General features: G+C 35.8%; 2 protein-coding genes across 4 annotated transcripts in view; both read right to left on the reverse strand.

Moving 5' to 3' along the window:
• Positions 1 to 259: 259 nt before the first annotated feature.
• Positions 260 to 4,089, reverse strand: LOC122142244 (complement C1q-like protein 3). The gene is made up of 2 exons (XM_042752175.1): positions 3,568 to 4,089; positions 260 to 2,128 (listed from the first exon to the last, which is right to left on the reverse strand). The coding sequence occupies exons 1-2, from the start codon at positions 4,087 to 4,089 to the stop codon at positions 1,949 to 1,951; spliced, it is 702 nt and encodes a 233-aa protein (XP_042608109.1). The 3' UTR covers positions 260 to 1,948.
• Positions 4,090 to 8,545: 4,456 nt separating this feature from the next.
• The window catches only part of rsu1 (Ras suppressor protein 1), a 34,116-nt gene continuing 19,183 nt past the window's right edge, over positions 8,546 to 23,478 (reverse strand). For 2 of the 3 annotated variants that reach the window (XM_042751841.1, XM_042751839.1), the window contains exon 9: positions 8,546 to 9,341. In XM_042751841.1, the coding sequence (XP_042607775.1) occupies positions 9,239 to 9,341 (103 nt within the window). In that variant the 3' untranslated portion in view covers positions 8,546 to 9,238. The remainder of the gene's footprint in view (positions 9,342 to 23,478) is intronic. The other variant, XM_042751842.1, reaches the window with a different exon arrangement.

The following is a 23,478-nucleotide window of genomic DNA, read 5'->3' on the forward strand; positions in this document are numbered from 1 at the left end:
TGAGCCTATAATTGTTTTTAATGGCTTTTAATTATTTTTCCCTTTTGATTTCTGAGTGTATATACTGTAAGGGAAAAAGGAAAGTGAAATAAAGAGGTAGAAAGAGTGCGAGCTCATTATAAAAGGCTGTCTTTATGTCAGGGATCTTTATGGTTGGTGAATGTTTTACACAGAGCTTTGACTCCTGTTTGACCCCTCGCTGATTGGCCCGGTCACACACACATTCCCTATGAAATAAAACTTAATGCATGAAGGGAAATGTATGCAATTGTTTTATATCAACTTTGAGACAGCGTATATGTATACTCCACCAAACATCCATCTCTATCACTGAGATGCGTCCAGTATCTCTTTGACATTATTAAACGACTGAATACATCTGGAGTGATTCATTTTGGTTCATTCACAGCTGCAGAGGCCAGACCTCCATCTGGAGTGTGTGAGTGAGTCCTCCATCTGACCTTCAACGTCCACCATCAAAATTTTAATCTCAGAAGAACCATATAAAGCCAGACTCACTGGACCTGGAGAAACAAACATCTTCCATTTGAGTTTGATAGAAGGTAAAAATATTTACTAGCATACAGGAACTGTTTATAAGCTCTGGTCCGGCGATGACATTCACCCCAAACTCCAGTGCTGTTCAGACATTCACTCAGTCCTATGAAACCTTCATACATTGTATGATGTATGAAATGCCATAGAAGAACCATTTTTGGTTCCCCAAAGAACCTTTCAACCTTTCTGAGAGTGCATGTATACGAACAGTTTTCCCTAATGAACATGCATATAGAAACTGATACATAAAATGAAGAAAATGCACATATCTGATCAAATTTCCATTTAATGGAAAATGTGTTTGGAGGGCTGTAGATGTGAATGAGAATTACAGCAGCAGGACAGGAACAGAAATATAATCCTCGGATAATAATTCATCACACACATTTCCCTGCCATCCCAACCTGGAGTTGAGAGTGACACAGATACATAACGCTCACCTGATGCTCTTTCATATTAAAACAACAACAAACAAAAAAGAAATCCATTACCATATTTACATTAAAAATAATTTGCAATATTATTAATCACATTCTGGAAATCTCTGAAGATAGATACACATTTACATATTAACACCCATACTCTGCATAGTGCTCTAAATATCACAAGAAACATATTCCTTCTCGGTCTAGTACGTCTGTGTGCAATAAAAGATGCCAACTAACATTACACATCTAAAAAAAGGGCTTTTGACACGGCAGACTAAAAGTAAAATGCTGAAAGCTTTAGCTATTCTGGAATATAATTTCACGGCATGCCATTACCACCAAGGTATATTGTTTTGTTTTATGTCCCTAATTCATAATTAGCACTCACAAACAGTCAGGGAATAAATATCTGCAGCGATTTAGCAGATATATATTATGCAAGAGGAACATTTTGGTCAGGTTACACTGGATCTCTAATGGAAGATGATGAAATTTGGGCTAATGCATCATGATAAGCAACTCATTCAGGCATCTGACTGACCGAGATGGTTTCTGATTAACTAATATCGTAGTTTACATTATTGCACATATAGCTGATTATGTCAGGTTACATATTAGAAAACATCTCACAGGCTTCTTTGATGGCCACAGACATAGAAAGACACACAGTAAACTCCTCAGTAGCTTCGTTTCCTCGGTACATCTTTCCTCAGTGATGAAGTGCTTCTTTCTCCGGGTCTTTTTTTTTTCTTTTTGGTTCTCTCTTGATTTTTGGATTGCAGGGCAAAGAGTTCTGCCTTCAAACCCACATCTACAGACTAATGATGAGGGGTGTATGAGCAGGTCTGTCTGCTTGCCCTGGGCCCAAAGGAAAATTATGCCAAAAAAAAAAAAGAAAGAAAGAAAGGAAGAGGAATAGCAGAGGGGGACGAGATAGACCGTCTGGAGTAGGTGCGTATGTCCTAATCGGCATATATAATAAAACCAGAGAAGGTGCTGTACTTGTTGTTGTTTCCCCCGTGGGCTTTACCCCCGTCTAATTTGATGTAGACTTCGTCTCCGGGCTCCAGATGAAGAACAGCACTGTTGCTGGCGTAGTCGTAGTTTTGATCTGCGTCCTGGGCGATGGCGCTGGCACGGACCTGCGGGAAGAGAGGAACATTGTCAGATGGGATGGCGCTGAAAGCACATATATATATATATATAAACGCATATGATATCAAAGCATATATATATATATATATATAATATATATATATATATATTAGGTCTCAAGGTCTTTATAGACCCACATGAGACTCAGCAAAAAAGTTTATTTAGTCTGAGTGTTTGCTAAAGAAATATATTACAATTGTTATCATATTATGTAACCAATTGTAAATATAAGTTAATATTTAATGTATAACACATATATGTAAATATATATGTTCATATTATCATATTGGCCACACCCGCAAACCTTTTGTATCAATGAGAAGTGCAGATTTGTTTGTTTAAGATACACCAGGACATAAAACAGTGGTATGTATGGCGGTGTTAACTCAACTTTTGTGCTTCATTGCAATGTATGAATTACATAAATGCATAATTTTTGTGTATGTGATTATTTTTTTATTTTTTTTTTTACAAAAATTGGCAACTTTTTTACAGCAGCTTTTGTATTTTCTTAACAAATTATGTAGATACATATGTAAATTATGTGTGTGTGTTTGTGTGTGTGTATAATGTATTAATTTATATAGTGGTTTAAAGTATGTCAAAAAATGTAGATATATATAGAGAGAGAGAGAGAAAGAGAGAGAGAGAGATTGTTAAGCATTTCATGCAAAAAAAAAAAAAAAACTAACCAGCAATATTGGCCAGGTTTACCTTTTAATGAGATTATAATTAATTTAATGTTCTTAATATATGTCATGCTGGATCCTGGTGTTGCATGAAACATGAAAAATTTATTTGACTCGCTCAAGCTGTTGCATTTATTAACAGTTTATTTAAGTTTTCAATTTAGGTGTGAATTCATTCAAGTTATTAATTTTCACCTTGTTAATCTGCATCCAACACAAAATTATTTTTTAAGCCCTCTACCTGTGAACCCTATCCAAATTCCTACTTGAACTCAAGTTTAATATTATTTGTTAAATAGTCAACATTTGAAGTGGATCAAAAAAGTTTTTGTTTTAGGTTTTAGGACAACTTTGATGAAAGGTTTTGATCCACTTCAAATGTTGACTAGTATGTGTGTGTTTTGATCATTTTATATGTATATATATATATATTATATATATATATATATATATATATATATATATATATTATATATATATATATATATATATATATACACACATATATATATATACATATACATATATATACACACACACACACACATATAAACTGCATTTTATATCTCCATGATTAAACTAGTTAAAAAATAAATTAATTACAAAAAAAAAAAAAAAGAAAAAAAAAAGGGTGCTGCATTATTTGTAAAACACCTGGATTTGTCCACAAGAAGCCTATGTCATATGGAGAATATTTTAGTGCTTTCAGTTGTGTGTCTGTGTTTGCGCGCACTCACCTGGTTGTTCTTGCACAGATCAGCCCACATGCTGGTTCCGTCTCCTCCTCTCATGAGCACATGGTACGTAAAGAAGTATATTCCCGGTATGGAGCAGGTAAATTTGCCCGTGGTTGGGTCGTAATGATTCCCGAGATTCGTGACAACGTCGTCAAACTTCAGCAGCTCGTAGCCTTCGTGCTGCTTTTTGAGCCCTGCGTAAAAAGCGATTTTGGGAACGGTGCTGTAGGTGGCCGCGCTGATGGCGCCGGTTGCCATGTTTGGTCCCGGCTGCCCGGGTAATCCAGGTCTTCCCGGTTCCCCCTTCTCTCCGGGTGGTCCAGGGGGTCCGGGGGGTCCGGGTTCACCGGGAGGGCCCCTCGGCCCCACTTTCCCTGGCCGTCCCGGTTCACCTTTCGGACCTTGTATAAAAGTTGGTAAAGACTGCATAAGGCTGCTGTCCCGGGCCGGGTCTGCTGAGACCGTGCTGGTCGGGGATTTGGTACCGTAAGGATCGCAAACCATCCTGCAGGTGCCGAGCATCTCGTAGTGCGCGGCGGATGTCCCGGCAGAGCTCACCAAAACCGGGATCAGGATCACCAGCACCAGGGACCATGACCACACCGAGCACCCCAGCCGCGATCAGCCGCTTCCTGCTGACGAGTCGCGTCAGCACCGGCCGATCCTCCTGTCTGCTTTTGGGCGAAATTTTGAAGGTTGGTGAGGCACCTCTACAGATGAGAAAAAAAGTCCGATTGGTTTTGTTAATGAACTTCTGGCTCGGGCCCCAACAGCTTCTCCTTTTTTTCTCCTCTTGTATTCTTCTCTCACTTAACTTCTTTTCTGCTGATGTTGGCTCACTCACAGCCCCGCTTCAGCATCAGCATCAGCTCTCCAGAAGCGCATCACCATCAGCGTCTCTCCACATGTGGACGCGCAAAGGAAAAACTCCACCGATGGACGAGAAAAGCTTCCTGAGATCCTCGAACGCACCCTGATATCCTTCCCTCGCTTTTAAAGTCTTTCCTCTGCGCACAAAAGACGGGATGAGCTGGATAAAGCTGGATGTCATGAAGATCTGGAGAACTGAGACGCTCTGCGTGAGTGTGAGCGCAGCGCAGCGCAGGACACGAGAGAAAGAGAGGGAGGGAGAGATCCAGCGCTGTCTTATAACACACCGAAACGCTACATCACACATCAGACATCAACACAGGACAGACACAGACACAAAAACAGCCTTTTAACACAAATCTAGACTGTTCAAAACACTTTAAATATAACGGGACAAGTTGTCACTCTTGAGGGTACTTGGTGATCATAAACATTGATTTGAGATGAATACTTTTTTTAAAATATGAAACAGGCCTACTTTCTGAAGTTAAAAACCCATTAAATCTATTTCAAACTACTTATTTGAAACTACCAATGATTATCATCAAAACACATTTATATGTTTAAATAAATACAATATTATAATCATAATTTAAAAAAATAAACAATACTATGTAACAAAAAATATCAAAATGTGTTTTCGGTAACAAATTTTGATCAATCAAGAGTATAAATCAAATATATAACTTGTCATTATACTGAAGCAAAGGCAAATTATAAAGATATTTTAGGCTATGTATGCATGTATGTAATATATATAGTACATACACACAAACATGCTGTATACATATTTATACATATTTATACATATATATTTGTATATACATTATTATATATTATAGAATTTCTACACACATACGCATACAAACACAATAAATTGTAAATTATATTTTATAATTTTTATTTACTTCTATATATTCATTCAGTTATTATTTAAACTACTTATACATATATAAAATTTACTTATGTAAGTATATATATAACACACGCGTTATGCTTTGTTAAATATTATTTTGAGTGAATTTTAGTTTAGACAACTTTTAGATTTTTGAATATTTTTATATCACTGAAACGTCTTTAGTTTTTTTTTTTACTTTCAGATGTGCAACCCAAACTTTTGGATTCGCACAGTCCCCTTTTAATCAAGTTGATGTTATAGGTCACTGCACAGTGAAAAATTAAGCTATTGAAAATGTTTATTCACGTATCCCTGAGAATGAGCTTTGAAGGTAAAGGTGCAACCACTAAATGACACATATGCCAATAGTATAGACCTGCCAGTGATGCACTGCCACTACAGCATGCAAGAACAAATCATTCATTTAACTCCAATCTGGGAATCGACCACCTTGCAATTGCACGACTGAGTGCTACTAAACGGTTGAGGTACATCTCTCAAGATTTCAACAGGTTAGTTGGTTAGTAACCTCTGTTTTGTGTGATTATCGGTTAGATGGACTAGTCGCACCGTTGGCACCGAATCTGTTGTATTATTCTGAGTTTTGACTCAGCGAGGTCTCGAATGCTTCCAATTATCTTCAGACAACACAATAGGCCACTATCTATACTGTTTACCCTCAGCGCTTGATGAAAGTCTAGGTTCAACAGCGTCTCCGGCGACACCATTTCACTGGTCGGCATGGGACCTGCTCTCCAGAGGAGTTTCCCTGGCCCCATAAATCAAGCGACAAAAATCAATGACCTCGGTTAGTGAGGGCCGTAATGCCCTTCAGCGTATGAGCTGCATAGAGAGTACGCCACGAGAAATAGTTTTAAACAGGGTGATAAAACAAACTAAACAAACAAAAAAAGTAATCAAGCCAAGCAAAATCGCTACAAGTCTGTAACTCAAGGAAAAGAAAATGACATTCAAGGATTCCTCTGAAAGGTCAGTGAGTAATTGTCAGCGCATGGTGATCCATCGCCATTCAGACTCATTTTTAAACTTCAACTTCCCACTTCCTATCGATGCTGGCAGAAGGATGGGACAAGCTCGGGTCGGGATCTAAACAACTGCATCTCCGCAGAGCAAGAGATTGATCGGCTGAAGACTTTGGGCCGTAATGAATGTCCAACAGTTTGCAGAAAACTTTTACAAACCACACCTCTCACCGTTTGGAATCCAAAGAAAACTTTCGAAAGTGGATGAAGGATCCAGAGGGTCAAAAGACAGTTGAAGAGTGGAAGAGGCTTGGTACACGGTGTGGACTTTGCCATGGACAGATGTTCCTGCTGAGAGCAAAAGGAAAGTGTATTGGGGCGAACGTGTGCTGGACAGATGTGCCTGCTGAGAGTGTGAACGAGGAGGACAGCGGCGTCTGGACGGGGTAATAATAATGTGAGCAGAATATTAGCAAAGAGAGACAGGAAATCCCATGCGGCTATCATGGACCCTCTACAAACACAAGCACACACCCCATCATCATCTGACTCACAGCATTGAAAGGTCAGCTCCTTTACCCCTGATCTGCTGTCATGGAGGTGGTCCGGACCATGACAGGGCCTCCGATGGGAAGATCATTTTTAGATGTGATGATCCTCTGTAGCGGTTTCAGATCACACCCTGCAAATCAAGCATTTGCTTCAGAACTTTCTTGCAAGGAGCTGCAAACTTTAACTTATCTTCCAAGCACTTAATAAGACTTCAGATTGGTGGCAATTACCAAAAATAGAAAATACATGCTTCTAATGTTTAGTCTTCAGTGTCACAGTAAAGACTTTAACAATGTTAGAGAAAAAAAAATGCATACTGCTCTGGAAAAAATGCTTAAATATATTGAGAAGAAAAAAACTTTGATAATAATAAGAAATTTTCTTGAGCAGCAAATCAGCATATTAGAATGATTTTTAAAGGATCATGTGACACAAAGACTGAAGTAATGATGCTGAAAATTCAGCTTTGCATCACAGGAATAAATGACATTTTATAATATATTCAAATATAAAAGTTATTTTGAATTGTAATATTATTTCACAATATTACAATTTTCACAATAATTTAAATCAAATAAATGCAGACTTGGTAAGCATAAGAGACGTCTTTCTAACAAATGAAAATAAAAGTCTTACCAACCTGAACCTTTAAACAGAAGTATACATTTTAGAAGATTTGCTTGGTCATTCCAAGTTCTTTCTAACTTACGACCTCTGAAAGAAAAAACTGAATCGTCCAACAAAATCGTGACTTTATTTCAATGTCAAAAATTCAGTACATAGCACACTGCATTGTGTGCACATGATAAAACATAGTCAAATATTACAAATTTAATTGTGATTGCAATGAAATGGCTTGTGACCTTTAAAAATAAGAAATAACATCCATAAAAAATAAAACTTCAAATTCAGCCAAGCTTTGCAGAATTAGAAGATGTTAGTGTATGCAACATAAAGCTGTAGTGACGGCAGAAATGGCAATATTATTGAATAATTAACCGGTTCAAGAAACTGTTTCTTTACAAATACCACTGTATGTTGTTCTGTAAAAAGTTGCACCGTCATGTTAACTAGACTTATTACACTGCTCTGTGGAATACTTGATTCTGATTGGTCAGTCGCGACATTCCGAGGTATTTTATCCCTGGATAACAACCTGTAAAAGCTAATAACACGGGCTCATCCGGGTAACAGCAGTCGGCGCTGTACTCTTGCTTGAACTATTTTTTTTCTTGGTGGAAGCTTTGCGTTTGTTTAGCTAATAAAGTATTAAAACTCGATTCAAAATGGTGTACAATTGTTTAATTATGTCATCCTGGTATCGCGGACTCGCTCTCGTTTCATACAAACCCAGCTGCTGCCCTTTTGCTACGATTCTTTTGTACGCTGTAATGGATTGCACCATCTCCAACTAACAAACTGGTAAGGTTTTAAAACATTTTCGTCTTAAGTATTTTATTGCCTTAATTATTTTGTGGTGAAATGTTGTGTAATACGTGGTTTGACTGCACCGTTTCCCTTAAATGTCAGTTTAGTTTGAATTTGCCGCTTGCTCGCAGCTGCTGTCTTCATGGAACCTTTGCATTAAAAATATTTCAGCTCAAATCAATATTTTGTCTAATTATTTATTTATGTGGCAAGTATCCATGTAATAAGTGAGATAATGTACATCCAGCCGGTTGTTCTCGCAGAATAAACCCCTTCAGGCTGATCAAGAACGCGATGGAAAATCAACCTGTCGGGGTTTATTCTGCGAGAACAACCGGCTGGATGTACATTATCCCGTACATAAGAAACAATGGCCAACCACTTCAGAGAACACCATCTGTGGTTTGTTGCGATATCTTGTTGACCCTCTCAAATGAATCTGAAACTCCTGTTTGCAGCCATTCATATCTGTCATTAAGAGGCAGAAGAAGCAGTCAGCGGTTCCCCCCCGGAGGCCTGACACAATCCTGCTCAGACTCCACTAAGACCCCAAACTCCTGCTAAATCCCTGTACGGTTACAAAATGCTCATCACCACCTCCCAAAATTCACCGCTCTCCTCGTCTGGATGGTCGAGTAGGACAAAACTCCTGCCGCCTCACGAGACACAACAAACACGTTCAGAAAAGCTGATTAGCACCCAACGCAGGTCTGACTTGACAGAAGCAGCACTTTGAAGGCAAAAAGTGGCATTGGACAAGAAGGACACTTGGAAAATATGGCTGGGGTGTATCAAGAGTGGAGTCAATTGGAGGTTACGTGATTAACGTAATACTGAAGCAATATAAAACATAATTTCTGAATAAATATCAAATGGAAAGGCACATGCAGTGAGGTTCATCATCTCGGATGGCCGGATCAGCTCTTCGTTGCCCTCTTCGTTACTTGTTCTTGGCCGCCAGTGGCTTGCGGCTGATCTTCTTGGATTTGTCGGCGTTCTTTTTGGGAGCCTCTGGGTTGGCCTGCAAGTGTCGCCCGTAAAGACTGCAAAACACAAACAGACATTGTGTGATCACACCTGGCCGCTCATAGTTTCTGCAAAAGGCTTGAATACAGAGTAGCGAGGAAGAGGAGTTATATTTTTAGTGTTAACCAGCTGAAAGAGGATTAATTGAGTCCAACACACTGACGGGTCCCCCACTGGGACACTGAACTCTCTGTGCGGTCCAACACCCCTCGACTACAGCTGTGTATGGCACAGAGAGACAATTATCCGCAAAAACCCTACACACAGAGCTGTGAGAGAAAGAGAGAGGGGACATGTAGGGAGAGCAATTTCCAGTCCAGTGGTCCCTCTCTATTTCAGCAGCACTCAAAGGCTGGGTTCAGTGATACGAGGGAAAAGACAAAGAAAGAGACAGAGAGAGTAAGAAAGAGACTTAAAGTGAATGAGAGTGACCATGTTTATTATGGAGGCAGGATTCATTGGCTCTGTACCAAAACCTTGTGAGCTGCTTTGCTATACACTGCCTACATAGACAGCACTCGGATTCAGAACACTTTACCAAATTCTCTTAGGTCAATTTACGTAGTAGGCATCTTGGTAACATCACTTGTTGGCCACATTCTAGGCATACTGTACTCGTTCCTATCAACTTGATTTGAGAAAGGGCAATAAAACAACAACAGTAAACATTCTGCCCCTCTTTCTCAAAACAAAAAATAAAAATAAAAATCAGGCTACAAATGATCAAAAAGGCTGACTCCTTTAACTGAAAGCTGGACATTACAAACAGCTTTTCTTCCCTGTTGTAATTATGGCACAAAAAGTCAAAATTATGACATAAAGATTATGAGATAAAAACAATGAGATAAAAAGATGAAATTATTAGATAGGAGATAAAAAGACCAAATTATGAGATAACAATGAGATAAAACCAGGCTACAATATATATATATATAAAACACTCCCTAACTTACTTTCTTATGTGGAACATGAAACAAGATATTTTGTTTCTATGTTTTATAATTAAAAATAAAGTCAATGATATGGAAGCTCATTTATGCCACATCATAACAAAATCATGCTTTGTTAAACCACAATTATGAGGAGGAAAAAAGTTAAAAAATATGAGATACTAAGTCATAATTATGAGAAAAAAGTATAAAGAGATACTTAGTCATGATCATAAGATAAGAAGTCAAAATTCTGTGTAAATTATGAGATACCATATTGTTATTATGGCATAAAGTGTCAAAATAATGAGATAAAAAGATACCAAATTATGAGACAATGAGATAAAAAGATGAAATTATGAGATAAAAAGTTTAAATTATGGCATAATTCAAATTATGAGATAAAATCAGGCTACAAAATCGATACTTTTTTTTAAATAAAAATCATTGTCTCTTTTAACTGAAAGCCGAACATTACAACTAACTTTTCATCCCTGACTTTCTTCTGTGAAACACAAAACAAGATATTTCTCTATCTTTTATAATTACAATTAAAGTCAATGGTATGGAAGCTCATTTTTGCCACATCAGAAAAAAAACATGCTTTGGTAAACCATGATGGTTTATGAATTTTTTTAAAAAATTATTAAACACTAAGTCATAATTATGAGATAAAGAGTTAAAATTATGACATAAATTTTTTTCTCATAATTATGTGTAAATTATGAGATTACAAATTGTCATAATTTTGACTCTTTATGCCATAATCACAATATGTAAATTCATTATTTACACAATTATGATAATTATTTTTATCTCATAATGTTTACTTTTATCTCATAATTTTGATGTCATTATTTTGACTCTTTATCCCATAATTACATCAAAATTCTGAGATAAAATCAATTAGATAAAAAAATTATGAGATAATTTGATAAAAAGACAAAATTATGAGATAAAAAGATTAAATTATGGCATACAGTAAGTCAAAATTATGATAAATGTCAAAATTATGAGATCAAATCAGGCTTAAAACTCCATTTAACTAAAAGGTAAGGTTTTGAGTCCTTACAGTGGGCCTGAACTGGAAACTGTGACTGACTTTTCTTCCCTGTATTGCTTTCTTTCTACTGTGAAACAAAAAATAAGATACTTTGTTTCAGTGTTTTTTTTTTCCATACAAATCTTCAGTCTACAATTATGTTTGGAACGCAAATTTCTGTATTTTGGGAAATGTGTTATAATGTTTTTGTTGATAGTAATTGTGTGGAAGTAAAAGTTCTAAAATAGTAAGTCATAATTATGAGACAAAAAGTCAAATTTATGAGATACAAAAACTTATGTCAAGTCAAAATTATGAGATAAGGCATAATTGGGACAAAATAATTTGAATAGTTAGTTTTAATTATTATAATTACTTTTCATGTCATAATTTCACAGTTTCAACTTTATCATAATTATGACTTATTATCTCTCTGGAAATGGACTTCCATAGTATGGGGTCCCGCAGGTTTGGAACAACATTGGGGTGAGTAAAAGGATATCAGAAATTTCGGTGAAGTATTCCCTTAAAAATGCTGTCTATGTAGGCAGCTCACTGGGTTTCAGTACACAGCCTTCATCTTTACAGCCGTCCTGGATTCTGCTTCCATTACCTCATTAATACTTATCCCTGATTGGATGTTGACATAGCGGCTGGTGATTGCAATGTTAGCAGCTCTACACCTAGCATGCCTAGACCATAACTATGACATTCCCAAGTGTAATTAAAGAATACTATTTGAGGGAGAATTCTAATTGCAGTGCAATGAAATGTCAAGCGGCAGCTCAGATTCATGACTAAAGTTCATATCAAATATTTACAAAGGACCACACAGGGCCCAGGCTGAGAGAGCAGTCGTTCTCAACCCAGCTCTCAGCGTTTGAGTCACTTTAATTACATCGTAAGAGGAAGACACTAAATATTCTTTCTGTAAGCAACTGCTTTATGCAAAGTGACCTACAGTACTACTTATAACATCTTTGATGTCAGAAGGATCGCTCTTTACAGAGTTTGAACCTTGATAACCTTTCAGCAACAAACTCAGATCTCCAACCAATTTGTCACAATCCAAGAACAAAGCAAATCAGTTTTGCAAAATGAAAACCTTCTCATACTTAGTATGATATGCTTTTTTCTTCTTTAGTATTGTGACTTGCTGGGCAGACAGGCTGAGCACTTCACTCATCAATGAGTCAGTCAGTCTCTCTCGTTCACTCTGTCACTCTGTATCTCTCTTAAGCACTAAGCTGCTGGTCCATCTGTGTGGTCTTGTCTGAGGTTCTTCCCTTGGGGCCTGGAGGTTCCCGTTCTTTCCCGCCTCTTCTGGAGCTGCCCAGCCAGGCGCAGAGGCAAGAGCCCAACAGGGAGGCACTACTCAAGCCCCTACAGACTCCCAGACTACAGAAATATATGAGAATCCTCCACTACTGCTTTTTATCTCACACATGCAAGAAGAAAAAAAAAAAAACACTTCACAAAAACTGCACTGTTCACAAAAATTAGCACTGACTGTGAGGTGTGTGCATGTGCTGGTTCGTAAAGCATGTGTTCATATGTTTAATTCAGTGTTTGGCGATCGAGATATATGGGATGTGAAACCAAGAGGGTTTCACTTACAGGAAAAAGAGAAAGAGACTACTACCAACAAAAAAAAAGACAACAATATTAACCATCCAGAATGTTTGACAGGGATAATACACATTAATTAGCACATGAATTAAAGCAAATGTGCCATATTTGGCCAAGATGGCTGATTTTCATCTGCTGTCTCATAATGATGCCATTGTATTGCTGATAGTGTGGAATATATTTAGTAATAAATTAAAATACAAATAAAGTAAAATAATAAAGTAGAAAAATACAATAAAAATACAATTAATTAAAATATAATGAAATAAAATAAAATACAATAAATGTTACATAAAAATAAGAAAAGATAAAAATAAATACAAAATACAATAAAAATACAACTAAATAAAATAAAAGCAAGCTAAAATAAAAAATACAACACATACTAATATCTATATATAATATATATATATATATATATATCTATATATATATATCTATATATATATATATATATATATATATATATATATATGTGAAGTGAAAAAATGTAAAAACTGAAAAAAAAATGATAGAAAAAATAAACTACAATAAAATATACAATTAAAAGCACTAAATAAAATATACTAAAATAAAAGATGCAACAAAATACTATAAAAATTAAATAAAATTAAATAATTCACATAATTGTCATTGTAAAGAGACTGGATGATAATGGGCTTTCATAAACATAAATAAATCTACATTCAAAATACATTGGCAAAAAGAACAAAAATTCATAAAATGAAATGTTTCTTTTTTTGTATATGTAATTGATATGATGTAAAGACAGGAAATAATACGCAAAATAATTGGAAACACTAACTAAACTTGTGGTGACAACTCAGTGCGTCACAGTGCATTAAATATTAGGCTATGGCACCAGTGTAAACATGTTAAACTTTTTCTTTTAATTATTTAATCAAGTATTTTAACTAAACATCTGTAACTGTCTGAACCAGACAAAAGGGTCATTTAAAGATCAAGGGACCTATTTTAATGATCTAAGCACATGGTCTAAAGTGCACGGCGCAGGTGCACTCAGGGCGTGTCCGAATCCACTGTTGTAGTTTAATGAAGGAAAACATTCGGTGTGCCCGGGCGCATGGTCTAAATGGGTTGTCCCTATTCTCTTTATGAGTAATGGGTGTTTTTTGGGCGTAACGTGCAATAAACCAATCAGAGTGTCATCTCCCATTCCCTTTAAGAGGCAGTTGCGCTCGTGCCATGGTGGATTTGCTATTTACATGGCGGAATTTGCAAACGCAAAAACAGAATGCGTCTCCAGAGATGAAATGGAGCTGCTTGTGTGCGAGCAAATAGCCTAATTCTGATACATACAATGGCTTACCATTATGACATGTAGCCATTTTTATATTCATGTAGCCTACACAATAATAATCTTTTACACTTTAATCTTTTATTGTTTCATATTTATAAATGTTTGTGTGCTGCTGCGCGTCCCTGTGTTTAATAAGAAAAAGTGAACGTGCATTGTGGACCCGCCCAGAGGTGCATTTTCTACTAACGCGCTCCTTAAATAAGAAAAAAATATTGCGCCATTGACTTTAGACTAGGTTTGAGTTGGTCTCTGGTGCAGTCTATTTTCAGTTCCTCAAGATAGCAACGCGCAAACAATGCGCCTAAACACACCTCTTTTTTAGACCAGCACGCCCATGGGCGCACAAATGGGCGCAAACGCGCCATGCCTTGCGCCATGCCTTGCGCTGCATTGTGCCGGGTGTATGATAGGGCCCCAGGTGTTCACTTTTTTTATTTTCATGATATGATCACGTATGCAGAAGGATGTTGAAAGCATGATAATGATCTCATTCGTTCATGTAAGAAAGCTGTGCATGTATGTCCACAGACTGCGAGTTGTTTCTGAGCTGACTGAAGGAATCAGTTTTGACAGATGCACGTAGATGTTTGCGCTGTTGTCAGGGCTAAATTGGGCTGTTTTACAGGAGGCTGATATGCAGGGGGGTGTGAGCGGAATCTAAAAGCTGTTCTCTCTCTGTCAGTGTCCCGCAGCCTTGACGGACTCACTGGCAGGAAGACAACGCTGAGAGAGACTCCCAACGCATCTAACACAATGTCTAAAGATCAACACGTGAAGGCTCCGTAATGCTATCATCAAATTACCAAAGACCGTGTCAGAATCCTGTCCAACATCCAAACTTATCCCTTAACTACTGTCTGCATCCTTTTTAAATAACTTATTCTGATCTCTGAACAAATCAATGAGTTGGTCAAACTGATTTGCAAGTGTTTAAAAATCACTCAAAACTTTTTTTCAAAAACACATTTGATGTAATTTACATAAGCTAATCAAAAACAATGATAACCATAATAAAACATTTCTCTAGAATACTTGATTCTGATTGGTCAACTGCAAGATTCTATGGTCGTATATTTTTGTACACTGATATTTTTGCACATTTTTGTACATTGACCGCTAAACTGTATAATTGAATCAGGGAAATAATTTCCTAACTGTCATTGCTAGCTTGTCTCGTCTCACTCTGCAGATTTATATATCATAATTTTATCTCAAATAAATAGCATTTTTGGTTTTCATCCAAAAGAGAAAAACAGCTGAAAATACGAGCTGAAAATATACATATAATAGGGTGACCATACATCCTCTTTTCCCCAGACATGTCCTCTTTTTGGACCTAAAAAAATGTGTCTGTACTTTACTTGAGTTTTTATATTTCAGCCAACTTTTACTTTTACTCCACTACATTTCCTAATTAAAATGTATACTTTTACTCTGATACATTCCCCCCCTAAGCATATTCATTACTTACTACAAAATAGTCAGACGTCAAAAGAACAGGGCCTGCAGGAAAGCAGGTTTAACGAATCAGTGGTCTGGCGTCTGCAAGTTAGACTCCTAAAAACACCTTTGCTCATGTTCAAACAAGTGTGCGCATAACCGCGGATGATTTGTTTTCCACTCAAGTCGAGTCTGGGGTCTGCGATATACAGTATATCTGCGATGATATGGTAAGTGTTGTTTTTAATGATGTGCGATCTGACATTATCAAGTAGGCTATATCACCAAATCACACACACTGAGTGTACGCAAGTTGATTTATTAGTCTATTAAAACTCAAAATTCCAGGCAATCTAAATTGTGGATGGCAAAAATGCTTCTGTATGCTTTTTATATTTCCATAATTTAATATCATTAACTTAATCTATATCACACAGAGAGAACCGTTTTTCTGCAGATATCAGCATAATAACACATTTAATAATAATTTTATACAAGTTCAGTAAAGCAATAAGTGACTTACATTTTAGACACAATATTACCTTTTTTTGCTCAATTTTGCCAACGAAAATAGTTCCAAACAAAGATATCACAGCACTGTTTAGCGTCTCTGAGCAATGGACCGTGTTGACTTATTGAATGAATCAGCTTTTTAAACGAATCGGTTGATAAAAATTATTCAGTGATTCACTCATTAACACAAGTCAAATGCTTTGTTCCTGAATGAATCAGTCGTTTGAATGAATCGGTTGAATCTCAATGACTCACTCATTAACAGTCACTTGCTGTCACCTATTGGCACTTTTAATTTCACATTTCTACTATTTTTTTCCATGTTTTAAATAATTTCAAATATCAGTATTCAACGTTTTATGTTAAAAACAAAACATTATTCATGCATCTGTAACTGCAGGTTAAACACATCCATGTCCCCTCTGAGATGCATTAAACTGTGTGTGTAAATACATCTAAATGCGATTTCTGATGCATATTCCACAAATGTTTTCTTATGTTGGAATGAAAGACACTAAGTATGAGATGAAGTGCTTCTTATTCTTACCCAAAAATGCATAATGAAAGAAAGTTAAAACTGAACACAATCTTGCTACTCAAGCTGTGCATGAAAATTTTTATATGCATGTATTTGGACGTTTAAGATTTAAAAAATACTTTTTGTACTTAAGTACAATCAATATCACATACTTTAAGACTTTTACTCAAGTAATATTCTAAACAGTGACTTCAACTTCTACCAAAGTAATTTTCTGGTAAGATATCTGTACTTTTACTTGAGTATGTCTTTTAGGTACTTTATACACTACTGGTGATCAGTCAAATCTGACTCCTGCAGCTCTTTTTGGATGCAGGGTTGCCAAAACCGTATTTTTTCCTCAGAATTGGGCTCCTTTTAAACTGTTGCCAATAGGTTGGTTTTCCCAAGTGGGTTAAAGGTTTGAAATATTGCATAAAATACATTTGACTGAAATGCCTGAAACATTTTGCATTCAACCTGTGATAAAACTTTCATGAACTTTTTCATTAACTGTTCCCTCCTGGTGGAATGACCTGCCCAACTCAATCCAAGCAGCTGAGTCCTTAATCACTTTCAAGAAATGGCTGAAAATACATCTCTTTCATCTTCATTTGACCCTCTAACTCTAGCTCTCTCTATTCTATTTCTATTCTAACTACTTGTTTTATTTAAAAAGAAAAGAGCCTTTAACACTAGCATTCTCTAATCTTTCTACTTATTTTCATTTATTATAAATAATGACCTTCTAACAAAAGCATTTTCTATTCTTTTTCTGTTCTATTTACTTATTTTATTTTTATTTAAAAATGTGCCTCTAACACTAGCATACCATATTCTTTTTCTATTCTATCTACTTGATTTATTTTTATTTATTCTAAAAACAAAACAAGCAAACAAAAAAACAAACAAACAAAAAACCTTGCTACGGATGTATGCTATGTTAGGCGAAACCCCGCCTCCTGGAAATGAATGAAAATACTATATTGATATTTAATATAAAGGTAACACTTTACAATAAGGTTCCATTAGTTAATGTATTAACTAACATGAACGAACAATGAACAATGCATTTCATTCTTAGTTCATGTTAACTAAAGTAACTAACTAATGTTAACTAATGAACCTTATTGTAAAGTGTTACCAATTAATTAATATATTAATATAAATTCTGTCCAGTTTTATTATGTTAGTTTCAGTAAAAGTGTGGTTATTTTATTGGCTTGTGTTTTTTAAATTCATTTTTAATAACATATTGGAATCATCTTAATATGACAGAGAAAGCAGAACATGAGAGCTGGAATAATAGCTTGAGTATTATAACAGATACATCAGCTGGAGAAAGAACATAACGCTGTTGCCTGATAAATGCAGAGCTAATGTTACAATAACACACCTTTAAAAGGGAAACTGTAACATGAACCTGTGATTTGACTCTTTATATATTTATATAACTGTATACCTTCACCTGTAGTCTGGAAAATATGGGAAAATCTTGCCCTGGTCTGTGAAACCATGCTACCACAGCAGCATTGCAGTGCTGAGTGGCTACAGAGTAAACACAAAGATTTATCCCCCATTTATCTGCTTTCCTCATCATTTACAGCCAATTAAAAGTGGACCGGGACAGCAAAATCTACAGAAGCTGCTCCCCGACGCTGCCAGAGACGTTTTTTTTTTCCTGTGAGTGCTCCAGTTCCACATGGGATAATTAATCTCAGTTAAAGTCAGGAGTGTCTAACACAGTCAGGGCGGCCGGTCATAAGTGTGTGTGTCAGAGACGGTGTGTTTCCGCACAGTGGCTTCCAAAGCATGTTCAGGTGTGTCAAAGGTGAGAGGGAATGAATTAATGATAAATGTGCGGATGACTTGTGGATCATTGATCGGTCATTGAGGTTGGAGGTAATTTGTAAATGATGCTCCAACTGCTATTGCATTACAGGAGATCTGAGATCGTAGAGAATGAGAACACTTAAATGAGCCTCAGACTCATTGATTACAAAACAGCTGTGACAAACGGGATCAAAATAAAATTATAAATAAGAAAAATATAATATGTAACATAATATATAACAACATATAATGTAAAATATATAAATTATGTAAATATATAATATACAACATATCAAATTAGATTCATTAAAATGAGATGCATAAAATATAAATTCTATAAGTTATATAAAAATAGAACAACTTATGAAATAAAAAAAACTATATAATAATGCATATAATATTAGTTTTATTAGTTTGATATAAAAAAAAAAATATATTATATAAAAAAATTTAAAATATTAGTTATATTTTTGATAGACTTACATTTTTATATATACATATATCTAAAATAATATATAATGCATACTAAATAATTTATGTAATGTATACTTTTACTAAATAAATAAATTTTTTATCTATATATATATATATATATATATATATATATATATATATATATAATATATATATATATATATATATATATATATATAGTGTAAAATATTATATATACATAACTATATAATATATACATAACTAATAAATACATAAGTACATGTAACTTATAAAATATATCTAAAATACTATATAATAAATACTTGCACATATATATATAAAAAAGATATATAAATATTATATATAAACACTATATGTGTGTGTGTGTGTGTGTGAGTGAGAGAGAGAGAGAGAGAGAGAGAGAGAGAGAGAGAGAGAGAGAGAGAGAGAGATGTGTGTGTGTGTGTGTGTGTGTGTGTGATTAAAGTTTTAAACGATCTTTTTAGATTAAACAGTTTAAACTTTCTGAGTTAAATGAACAAACCAATTCACTCAAAAGAATCAGACTTTCAGATTCTTTTCCCCAACATTTCTTAATTACTTTCCAACACTGACACTTTGCAACTGAAGAGTTATGGGAGATTTTATTTATAGAAAAGTGCAAGAAAAAGTACTTTTAAAGCATGTAGGGAGAGAGAGACAGAGAAAAGGGATGATGAAGCACATCAGCGGCACACAACAGATCGTTTCTTCTACCCTTAACTACTGTTTAACACAAAGAACCCCACAGCTAAACTTCTTTCAGCACAAATACACAATCACTACACTCATCTCAGTATAAAACACTATCCATGCTGACAGGCCCAACGGAAATCCATGCACCAGCTAAATGAGAGTAAATGACAATAATGAAGACGGATGGTGAACGGGCGGCAGAGCGGCTCATAACTGATCTCTCCCCTGACGCCCCCATTATCAACAAGATCTGCAGGACCGAGCGGACACATTACTGCACAAGACACGGGACTTTTGTACATGTACAGTCATGCTACACTGGATCATCTATAAGATGAATGTTTTATGAATCATTCATTGTTCAGCGTTGAGGTTACCCAGCACTGTCTGAGCCAGGGTGAACAGTAAGCAGAAGGCTGTGCTGAGTTTGGGCTGTTAACGTGGCCTTTTATTGATGAACTCTAGCAGGAGTTCCTGTCTGTGAGCCCAAACTAATGAGGAGTGATGAAACTGCGCTCAACCTTTAAAACCTCCAGAACCTAGAAATGAAGAACACAAATACAGACTAGAATGCACAACAAACACACACACACACACACACACACACACACACACACACACACACACACACACACACACAGACAGACAGACAGACAGACAGAACTAAACTCTTTCAGTAAGTCAAGCCACTGTTGGTTTCTTGTAGGCTTCACAACCTGACAGAATCAAACGAGCTTCACTATACAGTACTTCACTGTTTGTGTAATGGCTATATTAATCGTAAATATGTATACGTAGATCCACATTTGATCGTTCCAGACACATTATGGAACAACTGATTCAAATCAACTTTATTTCCAGACTCAAGGTCCATTAGCAAGAAACGCACAATACAAACCAAAACAATACACATTAAAAAAAAGACAGTTATACCAATACTTCCTCATAGAGGACTGATATCGCACTTCAGTAAGCCTAGAATTTTACAACAACATTATAATATTATTATGTGAATCGCCCAGCTGACAAATAAATTTATATATCAAATGTCTCAATAAAGCAGGGAATGATTGTATCAGCCTTACAGAATAAATCACTTGCACTGCTCCAGCTTGGTTTTTTCAGCAGGATCCTCATACAGTCACTGCATGCAACCTGAAGCTTACATAGGCTCTCTTTCTTAAACTTAACCCACAGAGGAGCAGTATAAAAAGAAGTACAATTTGCTCTAAAAAGGTTTATATTTACCTGATCTGAACACATAAAATTTTCTCACCAACTTATTTGCTTGAGCATATACTGTAACTTACGACGTTGCCCTATACATATCACCTGTTGCCTATAATACACTGCTCAACATTACAGGCTTTTAAACTACAGTAACGCACATCGTGACACAACCTGCTCGATTATTCAGAGACCGGCTTTGACTGGTGAATGGTTTATGTATAGCCCATTGAAACAGCCACTAATGAGGCATCTATGTATACATCTATGTCGGGATTGCCAGGTCTGCCAAACAGAAAACTTTTTGCATTACGGTAAACCTGGTGTCAGTTCTATTGCAGCAGGGCTCGGACTGAAGAAGCAGCAATGCATGAATATAATTAGAGAGAATACAGAAAGGAAAGAGGTTGTCTGTGGAAATATGCAGGATTTAACTCACAGAAACTCACTGCATTAGTGTTCAGAACATATAGAGCACACAAAAAATACTTCCAACTTCCCCTGGAGAAAAGAAATGGTTCACGCATGAAGTAAAAATCCTTGTTAACTCACCATCATGTCATTCTAAACTCACAGAACTTTTACAAATTCAAACTAATTGCAACTGAGATTTGGAAGCAACGATGTTCTGGAAGCTTTCAGTGCACAACAATTTAAATGCTTGCCTGTTTCTCACACAAAGCTAATGCAATGTGTCAAATAGATCACTATTTGGTGATTTTTTTTTTGCTCCTGGTCATCTTCATAAAATATTTTTATGATCATCCCCTAAAAATTTTCATTTCATTGAGAAGAAACGGATCAGAAACTAGAGAATCAACAGCTTTAGACAAAAACAAATACAAGAAGTCACTGTGCGTTAATGAAACTGCAGTAGAAAATCAAGTGGCTCCATGGTTTGTATAGACAGTAACCCATTTAATCAGTCCATCTCGAGAGTATTTCAAAGTTGATGCATCTAATAAGCTTTAATCCTGTTATGCTAACAGATCTTTTACATCACATTAGTGGCACTATGCCGTCATGTTCTCCATTTACACTCAGAGTAAATTATCAGCGCTCTCAGCAGAGCATATCTCATCAATAAAATTACTGACGAAAAAGTCAGCAGATGAAGAGTTTTTTGGATATATCAATGATAACAAATCTATTCTAAATTGTTTTTGTTAAATGAAATCAAGCTGAAAAAATATATAAACGTTACATGAAAATCTTGCCTGAAATATCTGAAGTACTAAAATTACTAAAACAAACTGATATAAAATAAATTTATATAAGTAAATCTAAATAGAAATATTAAAAAACAAAAAAATGACAAAAGCAAAACTAAAATTTTAATTAAACTTAAAATGAAAACTTAAGATATAAAACTAAATGCTAATTCAATATATTAACAAATTATGTAATAGTAAATAAATAATACTAAAACATCACTGAGTTCTTTAAAGAACCATCTCTTTCTTACCTTTTTATAATCTGAAGAACCTTCTTTCGCCACAAAGAACCTTTTGTGAAACAGAAAGGCTCTGTAGATGTTAAAGGTTCTTTATGGAACCTTTTAGATAAAAAAGGTTCTTCTATGGCATCGTGAAGCACCTTTATTTTTAAGAGTGTAGCTCAATGCTCACTGTTTTCTAGTGTTATTTTAAGATGTTAAAGCTGTTGCTTGTTACAATTAATAAATTAATAAATATTTATAAATAAAAAATGTTAATGTTTGGTCTCATCATGTTGGACATTACCATCAACAATGTACAATTTTCATTGACTAAAATATGCCATTATATATTAAAATGATATATTATATTTAAATCAGTTTAAAAAAAAAAAAAACCATGAATTAATATAATATGTCATTTTAAGGAAAAGTAAATGAAAATGACAAAGTCAAAATCAAAACTGCAATTGTGACCTTTGACCCCAGTGGTCACAGAATTAGGCGTCTCTGAATCTCTTTATCAAAAACACACATGCAGTAATTCCCAGTCTGTGACCTTTCCTTCCTGCTGACTCATACGACCGGTCCACGACTGGATAGATGCGGGACTTCCTGCATGTGTGCATGTCAGGGTCTGTGCCGCTGGGAAGTTAATTGCAGTTGGTTTTTCAGTCAGCCCTGGACAGCTGTGAAGAGAGCTGTGGCTGTTGTACCGCGGTCAACAAGCGTTTAGAGTTGGCGATGAATAAAAGATGGCAGGAAGGCGGCTTTACGATATGTTAATGCATTATGAGCACGAAGAGTCTCCACAATGCTGTCAGTCAGATATAAGATCCTTCTGTCAGGTTAACAAGCCGCCCCATGAAATATGCATGACAGGTTACCCCCCTCCTCCTCCTCTGCCCGCGGTTCATGCTACGACCAAACCCACTGACAGAAGCGCAGGAAGCGAGAGGAGGGTAAAGACTCATTGTCAACCGTTTTAATTCCAAACATCTGTGTGATTTCAAGATAAATGACTAGAATATTCGACAAAACGTCAGCACTCAAGAAACAACATGAGTCATAATCTTAACGGCCATCAAATGAATGGTT

Source organism: Cyprinus carpio, chromosome B24 (genome assembly GCF_018340385.1).
Source record: "Cyprinus carpio isolate SPL01 chromosome B24, ASM1834038v1, whole genome shotgun sequence".
NCBI lineage: Eukaryota > Metazoa > Chordata > Actinopteri > Cypriniformes > Cyprinidae > Cyprinus > Cyprinus carpio.

Bases quoted from the DNA above. Each gene is read 5' to 3' on its own strand.
- LOC122142244 (XM_042752175.1), bottom strand. From the start codon at position 4,089: ATGCTCGGCACCTGCAGGATGGTTTGCGATCCTTACGGTACCAAATCC. The intron at 2,129-3,567 runs GTGAGTGCGCGC...CTCTTCCCGCAG, and splicing joins ATCTGTGCAAGAACAACCAG to GTCCGTGCCAGCGCCATCGC.